Genomic DNA, 10,610 nt, shown 5'->3' on the forward strand with positions numbered 1-10,610 from the left:
AAGGAGACAGAATCAGAGAGTGAGAGCACGCTGCACTTGCAACCCGTATTTGTCCCAGTTGGATTTTCTCGTAAAAAAAACCGTGGGCAAGATAGATAAAATCCTGGTTTTGCAAGGCTTAGTTGCGAGGCTCACTCAGTAGAACAGCGCCATCGCACACCGTAGCGGCGGGTGATGGAACTACTCACCGTGCCGTGGCATCGAAGGAGCCTGGTTTTGCGTGAGTGAAGGAGAGAGCGAAAGTGTAAACGAGACGGAAAATACACACCCAAACACGAATGTAATGGCGGTGCAAACGATGCAACTTGGGTAACGTCAAAGCTTAAACCTAGTCGCGTTTCTTGGCCAGCCATCTTTGAATGTCCTTCCCCCCAACGGCCTACTTTTATTCACTCATTCTCTCTCTCTTTCTCTCGCTCCACAAAACTCACCACGGACGTGCGGGCTTGTTTACGGGCTCCGTTTTTCCCGTTGCTACTTTCCGCTTCGACGCTCGTCGAATGAAGTTATGCTGGGGCACGTGCCTGGCCCTATGCGACGAAGCATCTGGCCTGTCAGAGAAGGAACCTGCGGGACAACCAAAGCGGTGGGTGGCGAAAAAACAGCACATTGCGCTGGGTAAATAAATCAGTTCTCAACGAGTGACCCCGCGTATCGAGAAACCGCCATCGACGTCCACCAAGACGATGGAACCGAGCGAATATTGAATGCCAATGAGGCGGGCCAACCGCGACGTCCTTACAGGCCGAACCACGAGTCCTGGACCATGGCCAACGCCACCATCGTAAACCGTAACCTCATCCTGGCACGCTAGAAAGGCACGCTGTTTGCCCGAAATTGACCACCAATCGATCCGGCACCGATAGCCAACGGCAAGGTAGCTCGGGCCGCATTCCCGGACACGATTACAACCCGTCCGCAAAAACGACAACCCCGGCAAAACCGGCATCTGATTAGCTTTCCGCAACCGGGATTGCATTTCCGGCTCGGTTGCGATTCATCGCCGCGCACGGGCAGACCTCGGTACCGGAAATGTCATCCACGGTTGACGTCAAGGCCCACGCAACAAGGCAACAAAAGCGCACACGCTTCGACTGCAGGGCTGCACGCTCGATCGCCAAACCGGGGCTGAACCCTTTTGACCATTCGAGCCCGGATTTATGTGGATCCGCCCGGTTTCACGCCTTCCCGTTTTTGTTTCGCTTCTTGTGAGGGGGGGAATTTTTGTTTTTTTGCATCCGTTTTGCTTTGCTGAATTGTTGGCGCATGCACAAAAACCAATTTTCGACTTCATAACGGCCAGCTGGTGCTGGGGGTGGGTTTTAATGAAAAAAGGACCCCTTCTCGACCCTGGGAGAACGAGCGCTCAGTGCTAGGGCGGTGTGGCCAGGGTCTGAGGGTGGAGATGAGTTAAGTTTTTCACGCCGCAAAACGCGCTCTTTGGCGTTTTCAACAAGTTTCGGCTGCTCCAGCAACCGACGGTAGTGACTTTGAGGTCCCGGGAATTAATATAAAAGTGTGAACACTTCCGGGTTGTAGAATGGGGAAGAAGCAAAAGCAAAACACCGCCATAAGGAGGCATGAAACGGTTGCGCCGTGTTTTTGTTCACCCTCGTTCGGGCGTTAAAAAGCGTCCGAGACCGACCCAAACTTGACTGCCGGCGAGTTATTTTTAGGGAAAACGACCGGCGACTGTTTGTGGCGTTTTGCCAGCCCACTTTTGCGTGCTTTTTACGGGGAAACCCGGGCCCGGACAAAACAATCGACCGAACGGAACAATGCATCGGAAAACGGTTCAGTTTGTCGGTGCCCCGGTGTTTGATTGGCCGATTAGCTGCCATTCGTGCGCGCGTGGGGAAAAGATGCTTCTGCTAATGGCAGAACAACCCCCGTCGGGGTGTAGAATCTAGGACTGGCAATTTTCTACCCTGGGATAGACAGAAAGACCCGGTTCTACCCGGTGCAAAATGGAAACAATTTTCTCGCGTCGTAGATGCCTCGCAAGGATGCACGAGGCGGCTTAACGGTGTTGCCAGGATCGATGTCGCATCGAGTGCCGGGTGATTACTTCCGCTATATGCAGGTTGCTGGTTCAGTCCCCGGTGGGAGCTTCCATTCGATCCGGAGCACATATGAGATGCGAGATCCGAGCCGTGTCACCGACGTTCGTTAGCGAACGATGATCGGCGTGGTGGGAGATTTTATTTCTACTTACTTCCAATCTGTTTAGGTGCCTCGCACACCGGATCCAGCGCGTCAGTCACTGCCGGGGAGTGAATGGCAAATATTTAAAAAGAATTTAAACGAATAAAATCTATTCTAGCTGTAGAGAAAATCAATGGAAAGCGGGGTTTTTAAGCTTTCTAAAAACATGTTTCAAGTATTTTTTGCAGAAGTTTTAGTACGATAAAATACTTGAATTACAGCAGAGTCCTGCCGCATTAATCCACGTCTAGGAATAACATCGTTCACAACATCGTTAGACAACGTACCGGCAATGAAAAATCATAGCTCCTGATACAAACTAAATTTAATATTTTTTTTCGAATCCTGAATAATAAACACATGTGACAGATGCGCTGTCAAATTTGAGTAGTTGATCATATCAAGCACCGCGCACAGAATAAAAATAGTATACAAATATTAATATGTGCTCCCTTCGCTTCAGACCCGTTTAAAGTAAAACTTTCTGAATAATTTAAAGTCCACTTGAGGTGCATTGAACCAAACTCCACTTGGCGTGCATTGAACTTCGTAAAACCCTCAAATAATCGCTCATAAATGACTAAAATATAATCATTTTCCCTCTCTGGAGGATACCACCGCAAACGCGTAACTTATCGCCCGCTACGAGCATGTATCGATAAAATAATCCACCAAGCGGACAAAGCACGCTTCGCCCACTGTGTAACGATTGTTCGCGATGCCGTCTGTAAGTGTGCTTTGGGGCTGTTACAACTGCATCACTTGCGCATCGACGAACCGCACCAGCGCTCTCAGCCTGCGTTCGCGCGCTAACTCTCTCGAGGAAACCGCAGATTGAAACTGAACACCGCTTGTTTCGCTTGTTTGACTTTCCTCCGTTTTTTTGCAGCGTTTTTTTTCTGTGGCTCCCACCCACTCTTGCTCCTTCGCTCGGGTTTCCGGTCGCGCTGGGTTGGAAACAAATGGGTCGGTTGGCTTGGTTTGGCATCACCCGCCGAGCAGCTCGTTTTAACCTCGCCCGAATGGATGTGAAATAAAATATGTCAAATAAATCGAACACACATACGGTACCACCCCGACACTCGGCCTCGTGCTTACAACAAACCATCCCGACTGTGGGTTGGGTGGTAGACAAACAAGAAGGCCCACGGTGATGGTTAACTCATGTGAGGACGACGACGATGACGACGACGACGACGTCCCGGCGAGCGGGTAATGAGATCGTTATATTTTATTTGCCTCGGTTCTTCGTCCTGTTCGTTCACGCTCCGTACGGACCCCGGATCGGGCCAGGACATTTCATTTGTTTTGCAGACACCAGCACAATGCCTTGCCCGGGGACGCGTGCGGAGCGCAAAACGGGGAATTATGATAATTTTTCATTATCCTTTCGGGTGATGTGATGCGATTTGCTGATAAAGAGTTCAGCGCCGGTGCTGAATAAGCCGTCCATCGATTCCACCGAGTGGGTCGTCGAGGAGAGCGATTTTTTATGAAGGATTGTACGTACTCTTTAAGGATTCGGTGTGCGAACGGCGATGAGAGCTTCGAAAGGGATTTATTTCCCAACTCCAAAGCCCATGGCTAACGACCAACCGAGTTGGTGGAGAATATTATGTTTCTCAAGACGTAGGTCCTCCGAAGGGATAAGGTGATGTAAAAAAGAACTGAAGACAGAGAACTACTGCCGTAACAAGAACCCACACGTGCCCCGAAGGTGATGGAGCTCGGGCCCCGATTAGCATCGTTTTCGATGAAGGCATAACCTGTGCTCATCAGCAAGGTAAGATGAATGGCGAATGAACGCTGAAACGTGCACCCTCACCCTGTCGAACGAAAGTTTTAAACCAAACGAACCGAAAACCACCCAGCAGAGCGAGAAAACAACATAAAGAAGGTCAAACAATTTGCACTCAAAGGAAATGGGTAAAAAGTGAATTGTGCACTGACAGCATGAATGTTGCTTTGTCTTTTTCGCTTTTTTTTTGCATAACTTTACATCCACTTTCTTATCCGCTCGAGTACACGCTATGCCAGATTAGTAAAAAAAACGGAACCTGTTTGATCGCTTTCTTACGCGAGCGCTTGGCGCAATTTTCCCAGCAAATTTCCAATCACGAGCGCAATTCCACGCCGAACGGTGTATTTATAGAAAACAATCACCGGCCCATCGGAATGCCAGATTCGAGAAGTTTGCCAAATTTCCCACGGAAATGAAGAAACCATGTGCTCGAACCCCGAGAGGCCAGGTTTCTCGGCGTCATGAATAACATCTGGCCTGATGTCGAGGTTAGGTTTTGTGTTTTTTAGAGGTTGGTTCCTATTGTGCACGGGAGCTACCCAGTAGGCATTGAGTTCGATCGAAGCTTTTTTTTTTCAAATACCTCTTTGGTATGAAACTTTTTCCACGAGCTATACGCGGGCCAGCTTGGAGCCACGCAAGGACGACGCCTACCGTAATGATGGTTTTCTAGGTCAACGCAAATTTCGAAACGCCGAACGGTATATGGCGTACCTTTACAAAGGGTGGAACTAAAAAAAAACAGCCCGCGAAAGGATATGAATTTTAATTTTTCGCCCTCTACGGTGTACGTCATCGCGATGTTCATGGGTTGGCTCGACTTACCGTTCATCGGTCAGGGATGAGCAACTACCAGAAGGAAAACAGTTTCTTTAAACTGAAGCATTAATTTACAATCTCAATACAATTCGCTTGAAAAATGTTTTTGATGCAATCAGTCGATTCAAATCTTCTCATGCTGTTAGTTTTCCGAACAGTAACGAAGTACTAAGAACGAAGAGTGGTAACGAATTTATTTCCACAACCAATTGATGTTCCCTGGTGTTCAAATCTCGTTTTTCAAGCACCTCCAAAAGGCAAGTTTCCTTTATCCTTGCTCGCGCTAGCTCCGAACATCGAGGACCACGATGCAAAACGGGGCCCGGTGCTGAGCAAACCGAATTTTAATGATGCCAAACTGCGATTGAAAATTCGAGTGCGAAACCCCGGCCCGCGGTACAAACCCGATGATCTAGCCGATAATGTGCGCGATAATTGCAGCTTCCGCGGATTTTAAATGTTTTAAAGCCTAAAACACGCTCCCGGCTTCCGGATGGCTTAACATGCACCTACAAAAGCCCATTAATTCGGTGGATTTTCGCATTTACTTTCACCACCCGCGGCGCCGATAAACATGAGCCCGCTTATTTGCCGTTATTTGTGAGCTGTTTTTAATAATTTTGCCTCCATGACCCACTCCACGAGGGTGGACTATTTTGTTACGGAAACTTATCACAACTTCACCAGGCCGCCATGTTTTGCCACTCATCGTGTTCTATTTTTTTATTTCGTTTCTCTTTGTCTCCCATTTTCCTGCTCCGCACTGGGTTCATTAGGTTGCAACACATGTTGGCGGTTAACGCAGCTGCCGGCGGGCTTCGGACGCGGAACGAGAACTCGCTCCTCGCTTAACCGACGGCTCGCAACCACTCCAGATAAATGATTTGCAAACATGACAAATGCTTGCAGCCGAGCAGCCGAGAACCCGCCCGACGCCATAACCGGTGTGCAGCATAATGACGCTCATAATCAGGACGACCAAGGGGTTTGGAACGAAGCGGCAAACCGGTGGGAGTGACGGACGTCGAATAACAAATCGCGCTCGAAAAATCAACACGCGCAAAACTTTGAGCAAACTAATTTTCAGCGCCGGCGGGAAAACAACGTTCCGCTTCGGAGCGGGCTCACCGCCAAGATGCAAAAAGCCACCCCTCCTGGCTAGAATGCGTTTGAAATAACTCAATTTTGGTTCTTCCTTTCTCACTCTCCCTCTCTCTCTCTCTCTCTATCTCTCTCTCTCTCTCGTGAAAAGGTTCGGAAGCCGAATGGAAAACAACATCGATTCCAGCGCCACCGTCAATGTTGCCTTTCCACGGCGAACCGGCGACGTCCTTATCGGGCGTGATCGAGTAGGGTGTACTGCGTGGAAAAACATTTCCCTTTTCTAGCGCGGTACCAGCGCAAGAGCATGCTTTAAAAACTTACGAACACCCCATCGAAACTGATGGAGCGAACGTTCGAGTTTTGGGTGCCACTTACAGTATTGGTCATGCAATTCGCACTTCGGTGGTTTTCGTGGCGAAAAAGGAACTAATTGGCTGGAAAAACCCACTGACCAGAAAACCGCAGCCAAATGCTCATTTCCTTGTAAAGAAGATGTGCATAGGCTAGTTGCAAATGTTGCCTCCAACACTGTTTCCGATACACGACCCCGAAATCAGCCGCCCCGTTCCGGAATGTTTCGACATTGATCGACTTTTGGACAAAGGTGCAATCAGGCGCAGTCGATGCTTCTTGTTGCGGAGCTGAGAACTTTCCTTCAGCTTGTCGTGTACCGTTTATTTGTTGTCTTTGCCTTCCCAAAACCATGGTAATTTCATCACGGTCACGGAGTAATTTGATCGAAATTTGAAAGATAGGATTTCCTACGCTTCAGGAGGAAAACATCTCGATGACAAATTGCTGCATTAGATGATTATTTTGCGCACGTACCCATACATCATATATTCCCCCGGAGGCTTTATAATGTCGTATGTAATATGCGCCACGTATGGCTGACGAAACTAGTGACGGGAAAATGTTCAGAAGCCGTAGGACGCCCTAGGAAGCTTGTACCACCTACATCTACATCCCGGAAAGCTAGACTTGTTGTGCTGCTGTTTTTGAGGGGTTTAGTTTTACCCACAGCTTTGAAGGGCTTTTGATCGACTCGAGTGGAATTCGATCCGACACAGAGGTATCATGGGTTTCTTGGATGTTTACAGACGTTCCATGGCATACTATGACGGGAGTTATTTTTGTGGGTTTTCCAAACCACCAGAAAAAACAGAATGCTTACAGTTGATTTTAGAGATCATGTGTCAGAGCATTGAAACGAAAATGAATCTAAACTACTATGAAACTGTTCTATTTCTGCGATGATATTTTTCATATGCTACATTTATTTGATATAGCATCTGAGAAATGGCTTTTTATCGTTCCCAACAAGCCGCTGCATATCGATATTAATTAGCGTAATACAATAATTGAACACACCGTTCGATTGGTTACGCAAAATGGCTACCACATTATTTCAGCATCATAATATGTTTCTCGGAACATTTCATCGGTGTAACATTATTCCATCAATCTCCCACCCACATGGTAGCCGCCGGAAATGCTCACATTGTATGCAGCATGCATTGAAAAATAAATCCCCCCACAGCATTTATTATACGCAAATTCAATTGATACGCGCACCCCTTTTTTTAGTTTTTCCTCTAAACTTACCCCCAACGTATTACCAGTTGATTTATGGGAAACTCTCCCCACAGGCAGATTAGCAATTGAATGCGCTTTGCCAATTTGTGAACGAAACGGCAATAAAAATGGCAGCTGCTTAGCGGCAAAACAAAAGCGCACCATTCGCGGGGAAACAATGGACGCCACCATTTTAATTAATGACGCTGATAATAATGCTAAATATTCGTTAGACGAGTGCAACAACAAAAAAAAAAGCAAACCAACAATAATCCACAAAAGCCACACCATGAGCCACCGGTTTGCTGGTTTGGAGTTGAAAGGGAAAATTTATATCGCTTTTCAATTACAGCGATTGCGTCCCGGGCGCCTTTTCGGGTGGCTCGTTCGAGTGGAGAGTGAGCACACAAAAAAACAGAGACCAATGCCACCCACGGGGAAGTTTATTTACATTTCCTTTAAAAGGAAATGTCTGCTACCCGACCGGTTCTTTCCCGCTCCATTAGCGACCGATTGCGAGCAGCTTTCCCGGCCCATTAGAGCCGAACGAAGCAGCTCCAAATGCACCCACAATGGCGAGGACGAAATATTTCTTGGCTCATTGATGGCCCGAAAAACTTCACCGTGCCTGCGCGTGGTCGGAATCGATGAGTCGGAATCGAAGTTGGGCAATCAGATTTAGGCAAAGTTCCGTCGCCTTGGAATTGCACAACGCTCGACCATGTCCATTATGCCCCGACGCTGAAAGGAGAACTAAACTTTTTCCACCAATAAAAAGGCCACTCAGCCCGGGTTAGCCCCAACAGAGCCGGTATGATGTCGCGATGGATCAGCAAACGGAAGGTGTCCTTCCTCGGGAGCCAAGCGCAAGGACAAAAGCAGGTCCTGCCGGTCGCTACGTCACCTGAGAGTGAGTTTGAGCAGCTGTTTCGGTTAGCGTTTCTGTGCTTTCGTCCGTTTGCGCTTACACCGGGTCAGATGTGCCGTCAACGAGACCGCTGGGTCGTGCGTGGTACTCGCTGGATGTCACTGATCGTGTTAGTTCTCGTGTTGGCCGCTTGGATCGCGCTGGTGGAATCATTTTTCGTAGAGACACGAACCGCACTGATCACCGGTATCGCTAACCACATCCAGTTCATCGCGAATACTGTCGCATTAACGGCGGCTTGGGTTGTGCCGCAGTTGAAAGTGGACGAGCTGAGCGCGATCCTGGACGGGTTCCTCCTTATTGACCGTGAACTGAGCTCGTACAGTGTGCAACCGGTTCCAAAGAGCACTCGAAGATCACTTTTCGTACACTACTCGATCGTACTGGCTGCTCTCGGGCTACTAACCACCTACGATGGATGTGTGAGCTTCGGAATACTCACCTCAATCGAACCGTGGTACTGGCTAGCTCATCAACTGCCATTTATCGTGTACTCCATCGCGTTCCTGCAGGCGTATCTCGTGATCGGATGGTTACAGGTGCGTTTTCGCCATCTTAACGCACTCGTAGAACAGTACTATCGCCAAGGATGCGTGTTCACACCCGCCGTTAAACCTCCAATAGTCGCTTTCACCACCATTGCACGCTTGGATGAAGATGCGCCACTCGCAGACGACCTACAGGTGCTTGCAATCGTCTCTCGAGCCATCGATCTTGGCCAAAAAATCGAGTCATACTTCGGACCGCTTTTCCTCACCGGCTATACGGCACTCTTCTCCGTCACTACGATCCAGTCGTACTACTGCTACCTCCATCTGACGACGAAAGGTGACGATAAAGGTCTCTCCGTCGAAACACTCATCCTTTCGGGTGCGATCATCCTTGCGAACGCGATTGCGATCGTCGGTCTACCGTACGCGTGCGAACGTGTCGAGAGTGAATCAAAACGACTCCTTTCGTACCTTTCGAAGCTGTCGATGAAGCACGGCCAAGCTGCCCAACACTCTGGTTCCATCTGGTTCCCGAATCTGATCTCGAGCGTTCGCTTTTCGGCACTTGGTTTCTTCTCCGTCAACTACAACATGCTCTCTGGGGTGCGTATTGTGGATGTCCCTTTTTCAGGTGCTCATGTGTAACGATGTGTGTGTGTTTGGTTGATTTCTTCACAGCTAGTGGCCGGAATGGTCACCTACCTGATCATCTTCATCCAGTTCAACTCGATGGTGCCGGCTGGGAAGGATGACGAACATCACACACGTCGTAGAGTGCAGCCCACGGAAAGCGACCAGAGCCTCTCTAGACGCTACCCGTTAAAGCTTTAGTGTGTCTGCATTGTTCCGTCACACTATTGTCACCGCATTGTTCCTCTTCAACCCTCCGGAAGACTCAGCAACGGCGGTGAGTTGCTTCCGCTAACTTCCCAACCGATAAATCAATGGCATTCTTTTGATATTTCCGCTCGCACCTTCCGGGAACAGTGCCGGGTGCAGTGCATCCGTACGACGGTTTCTTCATTGAGCTCCACTCAGAACCCCTTGCCGTACTTAGATGCAACCGGAAGATCCACTCGAAGCCATCTTGAAGTCCATTCACGAGATACGGTGGTGGGATTTATCTATTTCTTTGTCTCAGCATCCATTGATTGAAGCTGCGGAGGAGTTGTACCGTTCGTTTTTCCGTCAAGATGCACCCACCAATGCACCTTTTTATCTTTGCCACCCGAATGAATAGCGACACTCGAGCCGCAACAATAAGAAGCGAAGGTGAGAGGAAAAAAACAGCAGAGAAACCCCCACACAAAATCCCGAACGTAGTCGAACGAACAATGCCTCGACGCTATCGAGCCACTCGATGGTGGAATGCTTCACCTGCTCACAAAATTAGCAAGCACATCCGACGGGTGCTCTTGAAGGAAGGCTCGAGCATCCGGCCCGATAGATGGCACTTCCGGTGTGCCCTGTTTTATTTAGCCTGCACCATGCGAGAGATAGGACGAGCTATTCTGCCGCACGGTAGGGCTATGAGCGTCGCCGAGGGGTTTTTGGAAACGACAAAAAAACCCAGGGAAGCTCCTGGCAGCTATTGTTGCGCCAATGATAGCACTCGACGGTGCAATTCGTACCAGGATGGGCAGGCGGAGAACTAATAAACGTCCTCGGGAGGAATAAAAATCCGTCC

At 48.8% G+C, this 10,610-nt stretch overlaps 1 protein-coding gene across 1 annotated transcript; it reads left to right on the plus strand.

Moving 5' to 3' along the window:
- Positions 1 to 8,320: 8,320 nt before the first annotated feature.
- On the plus strand, positions 8,321 to 9,754 carry LOC128726395 (uncharacterized). Its single transcript, XM_053820204.1, has 2 exons — positions 8,321 to 9,526; positions 9,602 to 9,754. Exons 1-2 carry the CDS (start codon positions 8,321 to 8,323, stop codon positions 9,752 to 9,754), a joined length of 1,359 nt encoding a protein of 452 aa, XP_053676179.1.
- Positions 9,755 to 10,610: the final 856 nt, after the last annotated feature.

Source organism: Anopheles nili, chromosome 2 (genome assembly GCF_943737925.1).
Source record: "Anopheles nili chromosome 2, idAnoNiliSN_F5_01, whole genome shotgun sequence".
Lineage (NCBI taxonomy): Eukaryota > Metazoa > Arthropoda > Insecta > Diptera > Culicidae > Anopheles > Anopheles nili.